The sequence below is a fragment of the Mytilus trossulus genome, chromosome 3 (genome assembly GCF_036588685.1).
Source record: "Mytilus trossulus isolate FHL-02 chromosome 3, PNRI_Mtr1.1.1.hap1, whole genome shotgun sequence".
NCBI lineage: Eukaryota > Metazoa > Mollusca > Bivalvia > Mytilida > Mytilidae > Mytilus > Mytilus trossulus.
In genome coordinates this window covers 85,538,829-85,564,140 of record NC_086375.1, presented here as the reverse complement: position 1 = coordinate 85,564,140, position 25,312 = coordinate 85,538,829, and the positions used below count along the sequence as shown (strand labels likewise).

The 25,312-nt window shown below is 32.5% G+C and overlaps 1 protein-coding gene across 8 annotated transcripts; it reads right to left on the bottom strand.

The window, feature by feature from the left end:
• Positions 1-2,222: 2,222 nt before the first annotated feature.
• LOC134712698 (uncharacterized) lies at positions 2,223-25,180 on the bottom strand. Of its 8 annotated transcripts, XM_063574493.1 has the most exons (4): positions 25,082-25,127; positions 8,637-8,762; positions 6,802-6,881; positions 2,223-4,690 (listed from the first exon to the last, which is right to left on the bottom strand). In XM_063574493.1, the coding sequence occupies exon 4, from the start codon at positions 4,687-4,689 to the stop codon at positions 3,685-3,687; it is 1,005 nt and encodes a 334-aa protein (XP_063430563.1). In that variant the 5' UTR covers position 4,690; positions 6,802-6,881; positions 8,637-8,762; positions 25,082-25,127; the 3' UTR covers positions 2,223-3,684. The 8 variants fall into 8 exon arrangements, with proteins under 8 accessions (XP_063430563.1, XP_063430559.1, XP_063430566.1 ...); XM_063574489.1 differs by lacking the exon at positions 8,637-8,762 and having other exon boundaries at positions 25,082-25,180; XM_063574496.1 differs by lacking the exons at positions 8,637-8,762; positions 25,082-25,127 and adding an exon at positions 12,164-12,292.
• Positions 25,181-25,312: the final 132 nt, after the last annotated feature.

The window sequence follows — 25,312 nt, the reverse complement described above, 5'->3', positions numbered from 1 at the left end:
CTTTAGCTTGAAAATGCCTCTTTTGAAAAAAAATGTTATCATATTTTTGAAATAGCCTTACATACACCTTAACATTTTCTCACTGGAGTAGTTTATAAAATTTAAGAATTAGCCCATATATACAATAAGTCTTTCAACTTGAAACACCACTATAATCATAATAAAACTTCCCTAAATATAACTGTTCAATAAATCAAATGTAAGCTAGATTTAATGTCTTTTAAAAAATAATACATGTACAACATTTGTTGAAAGTATAAAATTATTCCACATGCTTAACTAATAAATAACAATATGTAGACAGTGAAAATATAACAAGTTTTACAATTCTTTCGGTTCAATGAATAAAATGCACATTTACACATTTATGCAAAATATTTTCAATGAAATCTTGTTTTTAGCATTGCTGTAAAATTAGGTAAATTTTTCTTAATACAATATTTTGGACTAGACTGTATACTATTGTGGATTCATTATTATTTGTGGGATACCAATTTTGTGGTTTTCGTTGAAACATGTGAACCACAAATTGATGTTCAAAGAATCACTAATTTGACATGGTGTATAATACAGACTTTGACAAAACCCTGAAATCAAATATCCACGAAAATACAAGATTTCGTTAATCCACGAAAATTGATACCCACCAAAATAAAAGAATCGGCAATATATGTTTTCAATAAATATTTCTGTACATGACTTGAATTGAGTATTTAATCTAAAATATCTACAAAAATGTATATGCAACTTCCAACAAGTGAATGGCAAATTGAACATTTATAAGGTAACTGAAAATCAAACGTATCACTGTTTTAAACTGCAAATAGGATATTTGTTTAATTTCTGACAAATATTCATAATGAGTATTGAAATATGACTAAAGAGTGGGGTGCTCATTTTCGCCACATCTTTTCATGTTTTCTACAGTTTATGTTCAGATCTAAATGTCTTTGAAGTATACTGATATTTCTATATGAAGATAACTTCAAATGCAAAATATTCTTAGGCTTGAAAACGTGTTTGTTTGAATATTATCATCTGAAAAGTTAGATTAAAGGGTGTTTGAAATTCCCTGATTTTTGTCAATGGGGACACATATTCGCCGTTTTTACTCATCTATTCAAAACCAAATAATCACACCTTTAAACAACATTGATCAAATCAATTTCATTATAGATGAATAGCAGACATTTCAAAGGTGTTAAGAACTGAAATTTAGGGCATTCATCAGTCAAAGAATTACTTAGAAATACTTCTTTTAATTCGTGTTTTTTCTTTAGGAAATTGGCTAAAATCGTCCCTTTTTCTGTCCTTTTTGGTAGGTGCCGCAATTTTGTCTCAGTTTAAAAAAATAATCATATTTGTTATATAATATCATTTACAGGTATATGTCTTCCATTTCAGCCATCCTTTGCAGTTTTTACACCTAAAAATCATAAAATGGCGGAATTGTGTCACCGGCGAATATTGGCACCCACTCTTTACACATCTCTGAGTATTACATATTGAAAAAATCTCATTACCAAAGTGATCTTAAAAATGATACACTGTACAATAGAGTATTCATTCAATCAATAATAAAAATAAATCAAACTTAATCTAAGAAATTATAAAAATATTTTTTAAATTGTGTAAAAGGAAAAATTCCCTTGTATTCCTCAAACTCAGATTGTTTCAAGGATATTATGCCTATTGTGATAAAAATATCAATATAACTCAAAAATAATTAATGAAATCCATTTCTAAACAAACAAACTTACTTTAAAAAAAAAACTGGATGAAGAACACAAGGGTTTGTTATATGACTCTGAAAATCCACAAAAACTCACACTCACAATAAAAGTATATGTTCAAGATATTTAGTATGAACAAAATAAAATAGCACCATTACATTAGCCTTTTGAAACATACTTTTTGGTCTTTTTCACAAGAATTTTCAATTTCAGAAGTTGTTGCATTGTCAGGTTTCTATTACATATCATGATCAGACATTATGGCATAAATCTAAGGATACATGCATACAATTCCCAATAAAGAAAAAGTTATCATATTATTGTGAAAATCAATCTCTATCAGAGGTACATTTCACACATTGTATTGTGATCTTTAAGACTAAATCAGGTTGACATAAGGGCTAACTCTTGATAATTTTTATGTAGATAATGGCAGTCATAGCAAATACAATTCTGGCTAAAAACAAAATCTAATTTAAGGAGGTGCATTACTCAAATAACAATTGACGCTACAGGGTGAAATTAGGGCATTCATATGCATGACATGATTAATAACAAAAAACAAATTTTCATATCTTTTCTTAACCAAAAAGGCTAATGAGATTATTTTCAATTTATATTGTGAATTGTTTCCCACTGTCATAACCAAATTTGTTAGATAGATTTATACACAACTCACTGTATTGTTGCAACTGGTCAGATTTTTACAAGTATGATAAAACACAAATATACAATTTTGTAAAACTGGTAAACCAAGTATATCTTTGTACAGTCTTTAACCCTATTATTTTGAATTAAACAGTTTCCCAATCTACTAAATAATGTGCGTTTTATAATACACAGGTATTTTCATTGTTTAAATAAACAAAATAAGGTCAGATAAATCATTCAAGTATATATCCATACAAATGTTCAAACATATAACTTAACTAAGACAACGTTCTTATGACCTACCTATCTATTAACTTTTATGCACAAACATGCTGTATTTATAATGTCTCAGTAAATTAACAACAAAATTAATGCATGACAAACAGTAAAACCTACAATAAAATACAAAATAAATGCAACCTTTAATGCTGACATCTGTAAAAGCGGACTAATTTGTAAACATAAAATATAACCATGACAACAGTATGATAAAACATAAAATATTAACACAAATAAAAGTTGTACTTGTATGTCCCTAATTGCACTAAAAAAAATACCATGAAAACATTAAAATGTGTAAACTGAATATCAGATGGACATTATTATAATGCATCTTGAAAAATGATCTGAAAGTAATCTAATGTGACTGGGTTAAAGCTATTTTCATTTACCTTAAAATGAAATGTAAAATATGAATGGATAAGTATAAAAAAGATTTAAACGAATATATATCCAAAGAAATATTAAATATGTTTGACTTTAAAAGGAACGTTACATTAATGAGCAAGTACCACACCATGTAAAAGTTACAAAACAGGTGATTCAAAGGTGGAAAGCATACAAATAATTGTGTTTAGTATATCAAAAGCTAATATCCATCTCTATGATAGATGACATGCTCTTTGACAATTCTGTAAAAGGGAAATAAATTGTTGGTTGGAAATTAAATAATATATGGAATGATTCATGACAATTCTGTAAAGGGAAATAACTCCATCATCTCTAGTGCAATTCTTTGTGACTCTCATTTTCTTCCATCATGAGGCAATATGAGAAGAACCATTTCCTATTTCACTTTGCATGCCTAACAGTTACTTGGTAATGGATAACAAAATTATATATCTGTAGAATTGATATATATGATAATGCATTATGTTTTTTGTATCATTAATATTAATACAGACTTATAATTAAAAAAGCACATGTACATGTCTCACAGATCTGTCATTTGTAGAATACTCAGTTGTATGAAGAAAATGAATAAATGTAAAGATAACTTTAACAATGGAATGTACATAGACTAAATATCTTTTAACTTCCAGGTTTCCCATGTAAACTTATATTGATAAGTTAACTTGTGGGTCCTACTCAACCTTTCTTGTATTTGGCAATATCTTCTGACAGGATCAGCAAGGTTTTTCAGCGTTGGATGAGTACCAAATTGGATATGTTTAAAGTGATACACAAGGTCTGTAGATAAAATTGTCTCCAACAAATCATATTCACAACCCTCACAGTTTATGGTAATCAGATCAACCTTGAAGTTACCAACACCAAGTGCACTGAAAAAATCAATTGCATTTATAACCTTGAGAGAACAGGTTCCTTCGCCGGAACCAAAAAATGGTGAAGAAGCATCACCAACATTACCTTCCATTTTTATCATAAATTTTTCATTTCTTTTACCAAGTCCAACATTATATGTAATTGCATTCGTGTAATTTTTAAATCGTTGTTGAAGTTTTCGGTATAACAGTTTTAAAGGTTCTAACATGATATAATGCTTTGGCTTGTATGTGTCTAAGTAATATTGAGCATCCTCGCCAACATTTCCCCCTACTTCAATCATAACATTGTCCCCAGGAATGAGATAATTGTGATGGGTGCGTCTTACATACTGTTCATCTCCATCCCAGAAATCACTTTGGCCCTTCTTCCAATCACTTTTGAAATTGTTAACGCATGAATGTATGCGGCTCTTTTCAGCTGCAGTGAAGTCTAAATCATTTCTTGTTGATGGTCTATAAAGTTTTTTGGCCTGAACTTTTCCACCTGAATTTTTATCTATAAAGTAGTTGTTTTGATAAACTAGAGGTAAAGGTTTGACATCTTCTAGTCCTGTTTTATTTTGAGTATCAGGATCTTCAATACAGATGTATTCAATCTTCTTCTTTATGTCAATGTATCTACAGTAATGTGGACCACCAAATTGTAATATGATGATCAGTACAACTAAGATCAATATAGCTATCAAAATATGTCGTTTCTGTATTGTGGACTGCATGATTTTTCTTAAGTATGACATTCTGAAAATAAAATATAACTAAACATAAATCTTTAAGATATCAATAACATCTAAAGCTATAGTTGACAGAGATGACTAGTTTTAACACTCCAAACACTTGAATTAAGTGTCACTATGTTATTCACATTTTGCTTCCTAAACTACTCCTAGTAAATAATTCTATCTAAATACAACTTCTTACTAAATTACTTATAGTTTGCAGAGTATTATAATAATCAATAAAACACATGATCATATGGTCTGAAAATAGTATTCATATTACATATACTTGTACAATTTATAGCTGAACTGATTTAATCAAGCTTTTAATTTGAATTGTTGTGAATATTTTTTTACAATTTATTGTATATTTGCACTCATACTACATCTTCTTATATCTATATATGGTGTTGTGGTGGATAAATAAAAATCTATTAATTCATCTTGAAGGTCAAAAGTCAAAGCCAGGAGTCATCTTCATACTCCATTATGGTATGCAAATCATACCAAGACAAGGTTGTATGATCTACAAGTGGAAGATTGTTTAACAACCAGTTTGAGAACCAGTGACCTTCAAATGGAAATCTTAGTCAATAAAGGTCAAAGTTAACCTCACCTGCCACGAAAGCTCATAGAGAACCAATGACCTTCAAATGGAAATCTTAGTCAATAAAGGTCAGAGTTAACCTCACCTGCCACAGAATGCAACTCACTAGATTAACTACTTTTACCACCTGGTCATAGAGACTCCACAAAAACAAAAGAAGAAACACTTCTAAAACACTGTTTTCTCCATAGAAGAAAGATAAAAATCTAAATGACAACATTTTTTATATGTAACCCTATGTATAAAACTTTCAAAATTTTAAATTGACCCATAAGCAAGTCTATTTGCCTTATGGATCTCAAATGAAATGAGATATCTGAATGTTAATACGTCATGTACAACTGCATACGAATTATCTCATTGTAAGTGGTTCCCTTTAATTCATGTCATTTTTAAAATACACATTTTACAAAATAATTTACAAAAATATATATTAACTTATTAGAACGCCCTCCATCACTGAACATCAATTTTGACTGGTACATACAATGTTTGATGTAGCAAGAATATTTGAATACAAAAATGTAATAATTAATTCTGCATTAAAATCTCCATTATAGATATTCTCATTCAAAGAAATAAGTTTTTGATAATGTCTGCTTTCCTTAAATCTACATTTTTATACCAGTCACCAGCTGTATTCTTTATCAGTTATTGTAATACTACTAAAAATACTTTTCTGCTGAAGACTTATTTTTTTGCATTTAAATGCAAAATTACAATAATTAAATGAAGGTGGTGAGAAGAGAAATTTACACTTCATAACAATCTGAGACAACAAGGTTTTCTAATCATTAATCCCCTCTGTTAGGATGTTCATTTCATCCCTACATGTATATTACCAAGTGTTTATTGACAGGAATTTCCTTGTACATAAAATATTCAGTCTGTGTGACTTTAACATTATTTTAAGAAGTCATGAATTTTATTAACTGTAAAAGAAATCATCAGGTTTATATTCACTAGATTAGGTTCAATACCATTGCATGGCAAGATGTTAGGCTTTTTAGAACCAGTCAACATTATTCTCATATAGTAATATGCAATAACTTTTGATATTAATAAATGCAATATAAAACTATTTATTCAGGCATGATATAAAATTCAACACTTACCCAAAAAAGCTAAGCTTTTATAAAGTATTTAGATGTGTAGTTAGTCATTGTTATATGGTTAGGATACATGATACATGTATTTCCTTTAGCCAGTATATAGGGTTAGAATATATAATGTACTTACAGCATACAAGGATTCATATACACCATAACACCATTATAATATAAATATAACAGTATATTGGTACATCATCTAAACAATGTAAGATTCATACAATGTATTAGATTCTAAGCTACTAAAAAGTATCATCATTCTAGGCTAAAGGTTTATATATGCTCTTTTTTTCCATATAAAGGTTACTTACATGATAAAGGTATATGTGTACAACAGGACACTTGTCTTGTGATGATTCAGTCAAAATACTATATACATGTGTATAAGAGTTTTGTCAAATGCATTTAATAACATACCAGTTTTAACATCTATCTGTATCTTGCATTTAAATACCATTCATACACTCATACAATAAGGCCACATCAAAAGGTGTTACCTGCAAAACATAAAAAGAATTATAAAAGTCATGAGTTGTGCACTGGACTTTTATTAAAAGAGATGATTTGTATATTGTTTGAAGCATTCTTTATAAGCTTTTTATAAACAGATTTTCATTACTTTAATTTAACACTTGTCAGATTTTAAACTTAGATGAAAGTTACCTGTTATTTGTAATAATTGTCCATACCATCATATTAAACATATTATTGTTGCAATAAGTTATCTTTCACCATAACATAAATATAATGTACAGAACTAAATCACACTTGTTTTATGTTATACATTTAGTTTTACTCGCCAATTAACAGTAAAAATCTATTTTTAAGTAAATCAATTGGTTTTGTGTAAAATAAAAAACAACTACTTAAACAAAGTGTGAAAAATAAGTTTTGTATGTCTAACGAGGAAGATGTACCTTCAAGGTCTATAAACAGCTGTCTATAACAAGTGAAGTATAACTGAAGAAAAGGTTGGAGTAGGTGTAATTAGTGAAATCAATGTATTCAATTCAATTCAATATTTTATTTAAGTCTCATCTCTCAATAATATATAATACAACATTACATTAAATGTAAAAATATATAAATATAAAAAGAGAGCCATTCTGTATGAGCTCTCAAAGGTTACTTCAGGCAACCAATCCAAATTAAACAAAGACTGAGTTAATGCTGTCATCTTGATAATGTTGGAACAGAAAAACATTTCCTTATGATATGTCCATTATATTTAGACTTATGTTTCAATCTGTTCTACATGAGAGTGCCAAATTCTGACCGAGAATGATAAAGGAGTATGTTCGATAAGGTCCTAAAATGGCCCCACTTTATAGCGTAAATTTCAAACTTGGATTTATCGACCAATATCACGATAAATTATAGCTAATACATTGACTAGCTAGGATATAAACCATTTTGTTGAACATCTTTACGTTTCTGTGTTTTATTATGACGTCACACGTTGTACTCATGTTGTTTTTACATGAAAAAATCAATGAAAATGGGTAAATTTCCATAGATTATTGGACAGGAAACATAGAGCGCATACGTCGACAACAAAGATCTTTTAAAAATAATGTTTGTAAAGACATTTGACATGTCTTATTTGAATCTTAAGCTTGTCGACGCCTGCGCTCTATGTTTCCTGATCCTTTATTTGGTTGAAATCTAGCTGATTTTGTCAAATTTCACCAAAATCCCTTATTTTGACCATTTATGGATGTAAAAATCAACGTGTTAGAATTAAACTTTGACAAAAACTGTTCTGTTTAATTTAGTAACATGTCTTTAATGCAACTTAAAACATGTATTGTCTAGTAACTATGAACTTTATAATTGGGGCCAAATATGGCCCTTACCGAACTTACTCCTTTAGTTTGTTACAACATTTTTTTTCTGCAACATAGGCTTTGACATCATTGAATAAATATTATAATTCTCCCCCTCTTTAACAATCAAGTTGCATTTAATATCTACCATAATTTGAAGGCAACAATAATAAATCTTTTCATACAGAGTTTGTAAACATAAAAAGAATCTGGATTTAAGTTCATACATTTTAATAAATATTTAACCAATTAATTTTTTCCTAACATTTTGTAACTATGTCAGGTATGTAACATGTGTTAAACTGAGTTCTTTAAAAAGTGACCCATTGATAAACTATTATGGCTGGTTTTGATTGCTCTTATGGCAAATACATTCGTGGAAATATCTTTTTTGTTATTCTGTAATAACGCAAAACAACTGCATACCAGTTATTTAAAATATCATTGACTTGCCATTCATGAATTTCCTGAAGGCGCCTTATCCCATAACTTGGAACAAATTTGTTTATGCAACAATCTGTTCTAGAAACATAATGACCAAGTCTGTTAACACTAAAATAATAGTATAATATATATATATATGTATATAAGTACAGAAAAAAAATTCAAATATATCATATTAGCAGCTGAATATTCTATATGTGGAGATCCATACAATTTATTTTTGTATAAATAGTGTTGTGCCCGGCACAATACATTCTATTGAAAACGTACTATCTTCTTTGTAATAGAAAGTGGTGTGCACAGCACAGAACATTAAAGTTCAAAATAAACATAGAATGTATTAAAAATAAAGAAATTATGCAAATTCCATAATTAATAATAATTCCAAGTTTAAATAATAGCCTGTTATAAACTTTTCAAACTTCAAATGCATATATATGTATATAATTTTTCAAGCTTACCAAAGAGACAATGATATTTTAGAAAAAGGTATCCAACTCAAAAAATTCTTTCACTATATATTCTTCAGGGTTACAAAAATAGTTAATTGATGACAAATAAAACACATTCCCCAAAAAATTATATTTGTAATACAAATATTAAATGTAGAATACCTCCTAAGGCATCTTTTAACAAGGTTATCACATACTACATGTAGGATAAATTATAACAGATTGGGAATAAAATTCTTGGATGAGACATGTAAACATACATTGGCTAAAGCTGTAGCAAGGTCTGCAAGTGAAACTTTAAGTTTATTTTCCAGCACAGTGCCTATTAAACATTATTTGATACTCTGGTCTGATCAGTAATAACCTATGGTGCATCCATTTGGGGCACTCATTCTTTTCCTTGTGTCAACGCTGTCCAGAACAGTCATCAGTTTTTTTTATGAGTGTTGGCAAGTATACGCCAAATGATGGACATGGGCTAGAGACCACCTAGAGTAAAACATTGGACATGTGTCTTTAGACAAGATGTAGTTCCATGCATGACCAATGACAGAATAAATTATAAAGTTTTCAAATGGTCACATAAAAAGGCTGTAAATAATAAGAAAAACTGGAGAAATAGAGTCATGAAAAAACTTAAAGATTGAAACTTTGATTTGTACACTGTACTAGTATTGATAGTGTGCTGCATAAGTATATTGTTCTACAAATTGAAAATGCTTTTTTATAAATATATTGCTGAATGGCAAAAAATGTTTTTGTCACAGAGTAATGGTAACAAGCTTCACTTATAAGCTATATAAATCTCAATATTGTACAGAGTTATATTTAAAACAAAACATGTCTATTAAATTTAGAAGTGCTTATGCAAAATTTAGATGTGGTGTTGCGCCACTTAAAACAGAAACTGGACGATATGAGAATAAGCAAATAAATGAAAGATGTTGTTTTATGTGTAACCAGATGCTCCGCAGGGCGTAGCTTTATACAACCGCAGAGGTTGAACCCTGAACGGTTGGGGCAAGTATGGACACAACATTCAAGCTGGATTCAGCTCTAAATTTGAATGATTAAATAGTTGACACAGCATAGGTTTCTGACACAGAATGAATGTGTTCTAATGAACTTAAAATTTTTGTTTTCTCTTAGAGCAATTCACTATGCTGTTGAATATTAATCCTCTCAAAAAAATGTTTGAAGAAATTTTCTTTTTATTTATGAAATTTCAAATGAGAAAAATTTAACCCAATTTTTTTAATCACATCCCCCTTTCCCTTATTCCAAAACTAATCTCAATTAAAATTTCTAATGGAGTTTGCAACAATAACTACTCATTTAAATACATCATAATATATTAAGATGTAAAAAAAACTGCTTGTTATCACTGAATGGTAAAGATTATTTTAATTTATCAGTTGGTAGTAAAAAGTGAATATACATTGTATATTGTATATAACAAAGATTTAAGTTGATTCTGGACAAAGAAAGATAACTCCAATTAAAAAATATTCTTGCTATTGCACAATATTGTGAAATTAGATATTTCTTGTTGATTCTGGACAAAGAAAGATAACTCCAATTAAAAAAAAATCTTGCTATTGCACAATATTGTGAAATTAGATATTTCTTGTTGATTCTGGACAAAGAAAGATAACTCCAATTAAAAAAAATTCTTGCTATTGCACAATAATGTGAAATTAGATATTTCTTGCAAACTATTCTGGACAAAGAAAGATAACTCTAATTAAAAAAAAATTAGCTATTTCACAATATTGTGCAATTAGATATTTCTTGCCATTGCGCAATACTGTGCAATTGAAAAGACTTGCTATTGCACAATACTTAATATAATAATTTTAGATCCTGATTTGGACCAACTTGAAAACTGGGCCCATTATCAAAAATCTAAGAACATGTTTGGATTCAGCATATCAAAGAACCCCAAGATTTCAATTTTTGTTAAAATCAAACTAAGTTTAATTTTGGACCCTTTGGACTTTAATGTAGACCAATTTGAAAACAGGACCAAAAATGAAGAATCTACATACACAGTTAGATTTGGCATATCAAAGAACCCCATATATTCAATTTTTGATGAAATCAAACAAAGTTTAATTTTGGACCCTGATTTGGACCAACTTGAAAACGGGGCCAATAATCAAGAATCTAAGTACATTTTTAGATTCAGCATATCAAAGAACCCAACCGATTCATTTTTTGTCAAAATCAAACTAAGTTAAATTTTGGACCCTTTGGACCTAAATGTAAACCAATTTGAAAACGGGACCAAAAGTTAAAAATTTACATACACAGTTAGATTCAGCATATCAAAGAATCCCAATTATTCAACTTTGATGAAATCAAACAAAGTTTAATTTTGGACCCTTTGGGCCCCTTATTTCTAAACTGTTGGGACCAAATCTCCCAAAATCAATACCAACCTTCCTTTTATGGTCATAAACCTTGTGTTTAAATTTCATAGATTTCTATTTACTTATACTAACGTTATGGTGCAAAAACCAAGAAAAATGCTTATTTGGGCCCTTTTTTGGCCCCTAATTCCTAAACTGTTGAAACCAAAACTCCCAAAATCAATCCCAACCTTTCTTTTGTGGTCATTAACCTTGTGTCAAAATTTCATAGATTTCTATTAGCTTAAACTAAAGTTATAGTGCGAAAACCAAGAAAATGCTTATTTGGGCCCTTTTTGGCCCCTAATTCCTAAAATGTTGGGACCAAAACTCCCAAAATCAATACCAACCTTCCTTTTGTGGTCATAAACCTTGTGTTAAAATTTCATAGATTTCTATTCACTTTTACTAAAGTTAGAGTGCGAAAACTAAAAGTATTCGGACGACGACGACGACGACGCCAGTATGATAGCAATATACGACGAAAATTTTTTCAAATTTTGCGGTCGTATAAAAACTAAATTGAAGATGAGAAACATGTAGTTACTTTATGTCCTTTATATGCAGACCTTTGAAATATATTGTATAATGAAGCATTAAAATAAAAACGATCACTTTTATACATGTAGGTAAACAATATATTTACAGTAAGTGTTCAACAAAATATACATCTTCGTTAGGCTTGAATGTAGACTCTAAAATAAACACTAAATCATATACTGATCCCTTTTTCTCATTCCATGAATATTGGTACCCACAAAAATAAATGGATCAACAGTGACAAAATCTGTTTTTAAATACCAGCCATGCCAAAACATTTACATATTTTTTTCAAACAAATGGTTATATGCTTAAAATGAAATGTCTTAATTTAAAAAAGGTTGCCAGAAATAACCATTATAAAAGAATATATAAAGTTGGAAAACATGACAGAATATAATCAATGAACAAAGTACAGGAGAGAGATTAAGTACTGAAAATTCAGAAATTATTATTATTGCGTGCATTTATTATTGAGATTTTGTCATTTCAAACTTAAATGCGATTTTTATTTTTACGACTTTGAGAAAGGTCCTGCTTAATTCATAAAAAATATTACAAAATGCGAGTTTTAATTATTGCGCTTTCAACTCTGTCCCACTATACGTATTAATAAAAACCTCGCATTAGTATTAGTAGTGATAAAAATTATAGCAATATATTGTTATCTCTCTTTGCACAAATTATTAAGTTTGGTCAGGACACAGGATTTAATATAGACTACATGTAAGTTTGGTCAGGACACGGGATTTAATGTAGACTACATGTAAGTTTGGTCAGGACATGGGATTTAATATAGACTACATGTAAGTTTGGTCAGGACACGGGATTTTATATACACTACATGTATGGTCAGGACACTGGATTTAATATAGACTACGTGTAAGTTTGGTCAGGACACGGGATTTAATATAGATTACATGTAAGTTTGGTCAGGACATGGGATTTAATATAGATTACATGTATGGTCAGGACACGGGATTTAATATAGACTACATGTAAGTCTGGTCAGGACATGGAATTTAATATAGACTACATGTAAGTTTGGTCAGGACACGGGATTTAATATAGACTACGTGTAAGTTTGGTCAGGACACGGGATTTAATATAGATTACATGTATGGTCAGGACACGGGATTTAATATAGACTACATGTAATTTTGGTCAGGACATGGGATTTAATATAGACTACATGTAAGTCTGGTCAGGACATGGGATTTAATATAGACTACATGTAAGTTTGGTCAGGACATGGGATTTAATATAGACTACATGTAAGTTTGGTCAGGACACGGGATTTAATATAGACTACATGTAAGTTTGGTCAGGACATGGGATTTAATATAGACTACATGTATGTTTGGTCAGGACATGGGATTTAATATAGACTACATGTATGTTTGGTCAGGACATGGGATTTAATATAGACTACATGTATGTTTGGTCAGGACATGGGATTTAATATAGACTACATGTATGGTCAGGACACGGGATTTAATATAGACTACATGTAAGTTTGGTCAGGACATGGGATTTAATATAGACTACATGTAAGTTTGGTCAGGACATGGGATTTAATATAGACTACATGTATGGTCAGGACATGGGATTTAATATAGACTACATGTAAGTTTGGTCAGGACATGGGATTTAATATAGATTACATGTATGGTCAGGACACGGGATTTAATATAGACTACATGTAAGTTTGGTCAGGACATGGGATTTAATATAGATTACATGTATGGTCAGGACACGGGATTTAATATAGACTACATGTAAGTTTGGTCAGGACATGGGATTTAATATAGATTACATGTATGGTCAGGACACGGGATTTAATATAGACTACATGTAAGTTTGGTCAGGACACGGGATTTAATATAGATTACATGTATGGTCAGGACACGGGATTTAATGTAGACTACATGTAAGTTTGGTCAGGACACTGGATTTAATATAGACTACATGTAAGTTTGGTCAGGACACGGGATTTAATATAGACTACATGTAAGTTTGGTCAGGACACGGGATGTAATATAGACTACATGTAAGTTTGGTCAGGACACGGGATTTAATATAGACTACATCCATGGTCAGGACACGGGATTTAATATAGACTACATGTAAGTTTGGTCAGGACACGGGATTTAATATAGACTACATGTAAGTTTGGTCAGGACACGGGATTTAATATAGACTACATGTAAGTTTGGTCAGGACACGGGATTTAATATAGACTACATGTAAGCTAAAAAGTTTGGTCAGGACACGGGATTTAATATAGACTACATGTAAGTTTGGTCAGGACACGGGATTTAATATAGACTACATGTAAGTTTGGTCAGGACACGGGATTTAATATAGACTACATGTAAGTTTGGTCAGGACACGGGATGTAATATAGACTACATGTAAGTTTGGTCAGGACACAGGATTTAATATACACTACATGTAAGTTTGGTCAGGACATGGGATTTAATATAGATAACATGTATGGTCAGGACACGGGATTTAATGTAGACTACATGTAAGTTTGGTCAGGACACTGGATTTAATATAGACTACATGTAAGTTTGGTCAGGACACTGGATTTAATATAGACTACATGTAAGTTTGGTCAGGACACGGGATGTAATATAGACTACATGTAAGTTTGGTCAGGACACGGGATTTAATATAGACTACATGTAATTTTGGTCAGGACACGGGATTTAATATAGACTACATGTAAGTTTGGTCAGGACACGGGATGTAATATAGACTACATGTAAGTTTGGTCAGGACACGGGATTTAATATAGACTACATGTAAGTCTGGTCAGGACATGGGATTTAATATAGACTACATGTAAGTTTGGTCAGGACACGGGATTTAATATAGACTACATGTAAGTATGGTCAGGACATGGGATTTAATATAGACTACATGTAAGTTTGGTCAGGACATGGGATTTAATATAGACTACATGTAAGTTTGGTCAGGACAAGGGATTTAATATAGACTACATGTAAGTATGGTCAGGACACGGGATTTAATATAGACTACATGTAAGTTTGGTCAGGACACGGGATTTAATATAGACTACATCCATGGTCAGGACACGGGATTTAATATAGACTACATGTAAGTTTGGTCAGGACACGGGATTTAATAAAGACTACATGTAAGTTTGGTCAGGACACGGGATTTAATATAGACTACATGTAAGTTTGGTCAGGACATGGGATTTAATATAGACTACATGTAAGTTTGGTCAGGACACGGGATGTAATATAGATTACATTTAAGTTTGGTCAGGACACGGGATTTAATGTAGACTACATGTAAGTTTGGTCAGGACACGGGATTTAATGTAGACTACATGTAAGTTTGGTCAGGACATGGGATTTAATATAGACTACATGTAAGTTTGGTCAGGACACGGGATTTTATATACACTACATGTAAGTATGGTCAGGACATGGGATTTAATATAGACTACATGTAAGTTTGGTCAGGACACGGGATTTTATATACACTACATGTAAGTTTGGTCAGGACACGGGATTTAATATAGACTACATGTATGGTCAGGACATGGGATTTAATATAGACTACATGTAAGTTTGGTCAGGACACGGGATTTTATATACACTACATGTATGGTCAGGACACTGGATTTAATATAGACTACGTGTAAGTTTGGTCAGGACACGGGATTTAATATAGATTACATGTAAGTTTGGTCAGGACATGGGATTTAATATAGATTACATGTATGGTCAGGACACGGGATTTAATATAGACTACATGTAAGTCTGGTCAGGACATGGGATTTAATATAGACTACATGTAAGTTTGGTCAGGACACGGGATTTAATATAGACTACGTGTAAGTTTGGTCAGGACACGGGATTTAATATAGATTACATGTATGGTCAGGACACGGGATTTAATATAGACTACATGTAATTTTGGTCAGGACATGGGATTTAATATAGACTACATGTAAGTCTGGTCAGGACATGGGATTTAATATAGACTACATGTAAGTTTGGTCAGGACACGGGATTTAATATAGACTACATGTAAGTATGGTCAAGACACGGGATTTAATATAGACTACATGTAAGTTTGGTCAGGACACGGGATTTAATGTAGACTACATGTAAGTTTGGTCAGGACATGGGATTTAATATAGACTACATGTAAGTTTGGTCAGGACACGGGATTTTATATACACTACATGTATGGTCAGGACACTGGATTTAATATAGACTACGTGTAAGTTTGGTCAGGACACGGGATTTAATATAGATTACATGTAAGTTTGGTCAGGACATGGGATTTAATATAGATTACATGTATGGTCAGGACACGGGATTTAATATAGACTACATGTAATTTTGGTCAGGACACGGGATTTAATATAGACTACATGTAAGTTTGGTCAGGACACGGGATGTAATATAGACTACATGTAAGTTTGGTCAGGACACGGGATTTAATATAGACTACATGTAAGTCTGGTCAGGACATGGGATTTAATATAGACTACATGTAAGTTTGGTCAGGACACGGGATTTAATATAGACTACATGTAAGTATGGTCAGGACATGGGATTTAATATAGACTACATGTAAGTTTGGTCAGGACATGGGATTTAATATAGACTACATGTAAGTTTGGTCAGGACAAGGGATTTAATATAGACTACATGTAAGTATGGTCAGGACACGGGATTTAATATAGACTACATGTAAGTTTGGTCAGGACACGGGATTTAATATAGACTACATCCATGGTCAGGACACGGGATTTAATATAGACTACATGTAAGTTTGGTCAGGACACGGGATTTAATAAAGACTACATGTAAGTTTGGTCAGGACACGGGATTTAATATAGACTACATGTAAGTTTGGTCAGGACACGGGATTTAATATAGACTACATGTATGGTCAGGACATGGGATTTAATGTAGACTACATCCATGGTCAGGACACGGGATTTAATATAGACTACATGTAAGTTTGGTCAGGACACGGGATTTAATATAGACTACATGTATGGTCAGGACATGGGATTTAATGTAGACTACATGTAAGTTTGGTCAGGACACGGGATTTAATAAAGACTACATGTAAGTTTGGTCAGGACATGGGATTTAATATAGACTACATGTAAGTTTGGTCAGGACACGGGATTTAATATAGACTACATGTAAGTTTGGTCAGGACACGGGATTTAATATAGACTACATGTAAGTATGGTCAGGACACTGGATTTAATATAGACTGCATGTAAGTTTGGTCAGGACACGGGATTTAAAATAGATTACATGTAAGTTTGGTCAGGACACGGGATTTAATATAGACTACATGTAAGTTTGGTCAGGACACGGGATTTAATATAGACTACATGTAAGTTTGGTCAGGACACGGGATTTAAGATAGACTACATGTAAGTATGGTCAGGACTAGATTTAAGATAGACTACATGTAAGTTTGGTCAGGACACGGGATTTAATATAGACTACATGTAAGTATGGTCAGGACATGGGATTTAATATAGACTACATGTATGGTCAGGACATGGGATTTAATATAGACTACATGTATGGTCAGGACATGGGATTTAATATAGACTACATGTAAGTTTGGTCAGGACACGGGATTTAATATAGACTACATGTAAGTTTGGTCAGGACATGGGATTTAATATAGACTACATGTAAGTATGGTCAGGACACGGGATTTAATATAGACTACATGTAAGTTTGGTCAGGACACGGTTAATAAAGACTACGTGTATGGTCAGGACACGGGATTTAATAAAGACTACATGTATGGTCAGGACATGGGATTTAATATAGACTACATGTATGGTCAGGACACGGGATTTAATATAGACTACATGTATGGTCAGGACACGGGATTTAATATAGATTACATGTAAGTTTGGTCAGGACACGGGATTTAATATAGACTACATGTAAGTTTGGTCAGGACACGGGATTTAATATAGACTACATGTAAGTTTGGTCAGGACACGGGATTTAATGTAGACTACATGTAAGTTTGGTCAGGACACGGGATTTAATGTAGACTACATGTAAGTTTGGTCAGGACACGGGATTTAATATAGACTACATGTAAGTTTGGTCAGGACATGGGATTTAATATAGACTACATGTAAGTTTGGTCAGGACACGGGATGTAATATAGACTACATGTAAGTATGGTCAGGACATGGGATTTAATATAGACTACATGTAAGTTTGGTCAGGACACGGGATTTAATATAGACTACATGTAAGTTTGGTCAGGACACAGGATTTAATATAGACTACATGTAAGTATGGTCAGGACATGGGATTTAATATAGACTACATGTAAGTTTGGTCAGGACACAGGATTTAATATAGACTACATGTAAGTATGGTCAGGACATGGGATTTAATATAGACTACATGTAAGTATGGTCAGGACATGGGATTTAATATAGACTACATGTATGGTCAGGACACGGGATTTAATATAGACTACATGTAAGTTTGGTCAGGACACGGGATTTAATATAGATTACATGTATGGTCAGGACACGGGATTTAATATAGACTACATGTATGGTCAGGACACGGGATTTAATATAGACTACATGTAAGTATGGTCAGGACATGGGATTTAATATAGACTACGTGTAAGTTTGGTCAGGACACAGGATTTAATAAAGACTACGTGTAAGTTTGGTCAGGACACGGGATTTAATATAGACTACATGTAAGTTTGGTCAGGACATGGGATTTAATATAGACTACATGTAAGTTTGGTCAGGACATGGGATTTAATATAGACTACCTGTAAGTTTGGTCAGGACACGGGATTTAATATAGACTACATGTAAGCTAAAAAGTTTGGTCAGGACACAGGATTTAATAGAGACTACATGTAAGTTTGGTCAGGACATGGGATTTAATATAGACTACATGTATGGTCAGGACATGGGATTTAATGTAGACTACATGTAAGTTTGGTCAGGACACGGGATTTAATATAGACTACATGTAAGTTAAAAAGTTTGGTCAGGACACAGGATTTAATAGAGACTACATGTAAGTTTGGTCAGGACATAGGATTTAATATAGACTACATGTAAGTTTGGTCAGGACACGGGATTTAATATAGACTACATGTAAGTTTGGTCAGGACATGGGATTTAATATAGACTACATGTAAGTTTGGTCAGGACACGGGATTTAATATAGACTACATGTAAGTATGGTCAGGACATGGGATTTAATATAGACTACATGTTTGGTCAGGACATGGGATTTAATGTAGACTACATCCATGGTCAGGACACGGGATTTAATATAGACTACATGTAAGTTTGGTCAGGACACGGGATTTAATATAGACTACATGTATGGTCAGGACATGGGATTTAATGTAGACTACATGTAAGTTTGGTCAGGACACGGGATTTAATAAAGACTACATGTAAGTTTGGTCAGGACATGGGATTTAATATAGACTACATGTAAGTTTGGTCAGGACACGGGATTTAATATAGACTACATGTAAGTTTGGTCAGGACACGGGATTTAATATAGACTACATGTAAGTATGGTCAGGACACTGGATTTAATATAGACTGCATGTAAGTTTGGTCAGGACACGGGATTTAAAATAGATTACATGTAAGTTTGGTCAGGACACGGGATTTAATATAGACTACATGTAAGTTTGGTCAGGACACGGGATTTAATATAGACTACATGTAAGTTTGGTCAGGACACGGGATTTAAGATAGACTACATGTAAGTATGGTCAGGACTAGATTTAAGATAGACTACATGTAAGTTTGGTCAGGACACGGGATTTAATATAGACTACATGTAAGTATGGTCAGGACATGGGATTTAATATAGACTACATGTATGGTCAGGACATGGGATTTAATATAGACTACATGTAAGTTTGGTCAGGACACGGGATTTAATATAGACTACATGTAAGTTTGGTCAGGACATGGGATTTAATATAGACTACATGTAAGTATGGTCAGGACACGGGATTTAATATAGACTACATGTAAGTTTGGTCAGGACACGGTTAATAAAGACTACGTGTATGGTCAGGACACGGGATTTAATAAAGACTACATGTATGGTCAGGACATGGGATTTAATATAGACTACATGTATGGTCAGGACACGGGATTTAATATAGACTACATGTATGGTCAGGACACGGGATTTAATATAGATTACATGTAAGTTTGGTCAGGACACGGGATTTAATATAGACTACATGTAAGTTTGGTCAGGACATGGGATTTAATATAGACTACATGTAAGTTTGGTCAGGACACGGGATTTAATATAGACTACATGTAAGTTTGGTCAGGACACGGGATTTAATGTAGACTACATGTAAGTTTGGTCAGGACACGGGATTTAATGTAGACTACATGTAAGTTTGGTCAGGACACGGGATTTAATGTAGACTACATGTAAGTTTGGTCAGGACACGGGATTTAATATAGACTACATGTAAGTTTGGTCAGGACACGGGATTTAATATAGACTACATGTAAGTTTGGTCAGGACACGGGATGTAATATAGACTACATGTAAGTATGGTCAGGACATGGGATTTAATATAGACTACATGTAAGTTTGGTCAGGACACGGGATTTAATATAGACTACATGTAAGTTTGGTCAGGACACAGGATTTAATATAGACTACATGTAAGTATGGTCAGGACATGGGATTTAATATAGACTACATGTAAGTTTGGTCAGGACACGGGATTTAATATAGACTACATGTAAGTATGGTCAGGACATGGGATTTAATATAGACTACATGTAAGTATGGTCAGGACATGGGATTTAATATAGACTACATGTATGGTCAGGACACGGGATTTAATATAGACTACATGTAAGTTTGGTCAGGACACGGGATTTAATATAGATTACATGTATGGTCAGGACACGGGATTTAATATAGACTACATGTATGGTCAGGACACGGGATTTAATATAGACTACATGTAAGTATGGTCAGGACATGGGATTTAATATAGACTACGTGTAAGTTTGGTCAGGACACAGGATTTAATAAAGACTACGTGTAAGTTTGGTCAGGACACGGGATTTAATATAGACTACATGTAAGTTTGGTCAGGACATGGGATTTAATATAGACTACATGTAAGTTTGGTCAGGACATGGGATTTAATATAGACTACCTGTAAGTTTGGTCAGGACACGGGATTTAATATAGACTACATGTAAGCTAAAAAGTTTGGTCAGGACACAGGATTTAATAGAGACTACATGTAAGTTTGGTCAGGACATGGGATTTAATATAGACTACATGTATGGTCAGGACATGGGATTTAATGTAGACTACATGTAAGTTTGGTCAGGACACGGGATTTAATATAGACTACATGTAAGTTAAAAAGTTTGGTCAGGACACAGGATTTAATAGAGACTACATGTAAGTTTGGTCAGGACATAGGATTTAATATAGACTACATGTAAGTTTGGTCAGGACACGGGATTTAATATAGACTACATGTAAGTTTGGTCAGGACATGGGATTTAATATAGACTACATGTAAGTTTGGTCAGGACACGGGATTTAATATAGACTACATGTAAGTATGGTCAGGACATGGGATTTAATATAGACTACATGTTTGGTCAGGACACCTGATTTAATATAGACTACATGTAAGTTTGGTCAGGACACAGGATTTAATATAGACTACATGTAAGTTTGGTCAGGACATGGGATTTAATATAGACTACATGTAAGTTTGGTCAGGACATGGGATTTAATGTAGACTACATGTAAGTTTGGTCAGGACACGGGATTTAATATAGACTACATGTAAGTTAAAAAGTTTGGTCAGGACACAGGATTTAATAGAGACTACATGTAAGTTTGGTCAGGACATAGGATTTAATATAGACTACATGTAAGTTTGGTCAGGACACGGGATTTAATATAGACTACATGTAAGTTTGGTCAGGACACGGGATGTAATATAGACTACATGTTAGTTTGGTCAGGACACGGGATTTAATATAGACTACATCCATGGTCAGGACAAGGGATTTAATATAGACTACATGTAAGTTTGGTCAGGACATGGGATTTAATATAGACTACATGTAAGTTTGGTCAGGACACGGGATTTAATATAGACTACATGTAAGTTTGGTCAGGACACGGGATTTAATGTAGACTACATGTAAGTTAAAAAGTTTGGTCAGGACACAGGATTTAATATAGACTACATGTAAGTTAAAAAGTTTGGTCAGGACACGGGATTTAATATAGACTACATGTAAGCTAAAAAGTTTGGTCAGGACATGGGATTTAACAAAGACTACATGTAAGTTAAAAAGTTTGGTCAGGACATGGGATTTAATATAGACTACATGTAAGTTAAAAAGTTTGGTCAGGACATGGGATTTAATATAGACTACATGTAAGCTAAAAAGTTTGGTCAGGACATGGGATTTAATAAAGACTACATGTAAGTTAAAAAGTTTGGTCAGGACATGGGATTTAATATAGACTACATGTAAGTTAAAAAGTTTGGTCAGGACATTGGATTTAATATAGACTACATGTAAGTTTGGTCAGGACACAGGATTTAATATAGACTACATGTAAGTTAAAAAGTTTGGTCAGGACATGGGATTTAATATAGACTACATGTAAGTTAAAAAGTTTGGTCAGGACATGGGATTTAATATAGACTACATGTAAGCTAAAAAGTTTGGTCAGGACATGGGATTTAATAAAGACTACATGTAAGTTAAAAAGTTTGGTCAGGACATGGGATTTAATATAGACTACTAGTAAGTTAAAAAGTTTGGTCAGGACATGGGATTTAATATAGACTACATGTAAGTTTGGTCAGGACACAGGATTTAATATAGACTACATGTAAGTTAAAAAGTTTGGTCAGGACATGGGATTTAATATAGACTACATGTAAGTTAAAAAGTTTGGTCAGGACATGGGATTTAATATAGACTACATGTAAGTTTGGTCAGGACACAGGATTTAATAGAGACTACATGTAAGTTAAAAAAAATTGTCAGGACATGGGATTTAATATAGACTACATGTAAGTTAAAAAGTTTGGTCAGGACATGGGATTTAATATAGACTACATGTAAGCTAAAAAGTTTGGTCAGGACATGGGATTTAATATAGACTACATGTAAGTTAAAAAGTTTGGTCAGGACATGGGATTTAATATAGACTACATGTAAGTTAAAAAGTTTGGTCAGGACATGGGATTTAATATAGACTACATGTAAGTTAAAAAGTTTGGTCAGGACATGGGATTTAATGTACATGTAGACTTACATGTAAGCTAAAAAAGAATCTAAGTTTCTACAAATAAAACCTAAAATTAAATTCACATAACAGGGTTTTTTTTAACTTTTGGTCAGAACTTGATGTTTATGATAACAAAGTGTTCCTCATTATCATCAACTTTAAAAAAAATATTCACTAGATATCAGTTTTACTTGGTCCTACAGTATTCATATTGTCCTCTTTCCGACCAATATATAGGAATTCTAATCCAAAAACAGTTTTTTCATTGAGCATTTTTTTTAGACAATAAATTCAAATTAAAAAAAATGCACTTGCTCCATCAGAAATAGATTTTTAGTGTAGTGTACTACTTAAGGGACAAATAATGTCAAAGTTACAGAAGTCTCCCATCTCTAATTCAAAATACTGACAATTCTAGATTTATGTTAAGGGGTGACAGTGGGTTCTAAAAATTCAGTTCGACAACTTCAGACAAACTAATTTTTAACCTTTTTTATCTGAACATAAACATCTAGCACCCACATTTTTTTGAACATGTAATTTCGTCCCCTTAAATTATATTCATACCTGTCAACTGACCCGTATTCTGCGGGTGTGACCCGAGATTTTCACAATTCTGAGGGATCACCCGGGACACTCGCCGGATCATTGAATAACCCTGGAATTCCGAAAAATGACCCATATTTCTTAGCCTTGAGATTGCTTTCATAAGTAATATTCCTTTGAAATATCGGCAAATTCGTAATTTTACCATAATCAGGAAGTTCCTGAATAAGACTGTGAGGTTACACAAATTTATAAAAATCTTTAAAAACTGCAATGAAATAATAATTTATAAGATTTAAAATTACATAACCAAGTGAACATGCATTGATGTTTAGAGGGAGGGTAGGAGGGGTACTGATCCGACATCCTGGGCTTAGAAAAACGAAATCCTGAGGTCCCGAAATTAAAAAAAAGAATTCCCGGATCTCGAAAGGGTCAATCCTGAAATCCCGAGCTTAAAAACAGCTGATCCCGGAGTCCCGATAAATGTCATATCCCCCCTCTGTTTAGGTAACTTTGATTTAAATTTTGAGAAAAATATACCCAAATACTGAAATTTAGCTCGAAAAAATTTCTACACCTTATGACCTGAGATTTTATTCTGACAGACCTAAAAAGGGAGCACTCTGGTCATGATTCAGTGATTCCCTATATAATCAACCAACTTTTTTCACAAAGGTGGACCCTAGTCCAAATAATTATGAAGTTTTGAAAGGCTATTATATTATTTTTCTTTGACGCCTTACTTCGACGTTGATGTAACCCAGACTCTCCATCCCCTGGATTCGTTTATGGTATTTATAAACACAACTCAAAAGCAATTTTACACATTGATCATATATGCTGTTTAGACCATTTTTTGGTGGGATTTTGGACATTGCCAATACCCAATATGCAGCATTTACTGCTTATGTAATATAAAAGAAAGATCGTTTTGTGAATGACCACACAATCGCCATCGGCATTATTATTATCCAACCCTTCCCGTTTCCTCGTTTCCCATCTGACAATCACTGAATCAGTAAAAAAATGATGATGCACCAAGAAAAATGGAAGCTTTCAAGTGGTAGCTATATTGTGCCGTTGAAACATAAACGGGAGCTTTTACATACACAAAAATATATCAGGCCTTTTTGATCACTTTCTGTCTTCTCGCTTCACTGATCTTTTGTTACAGCAGCAGATGTCACTATATTCACTCTGGCTGGTCCCGACCAAGTAGATGGAATTCTCAATATTAGATTGAAATCATTTTTAAAAATATGCTAAAGTGTAATATTTAATTTAAATGCTTCAATTTTGTAAATCAGTTTTTAAAAAAATGACTAAAACAGAATAACTCT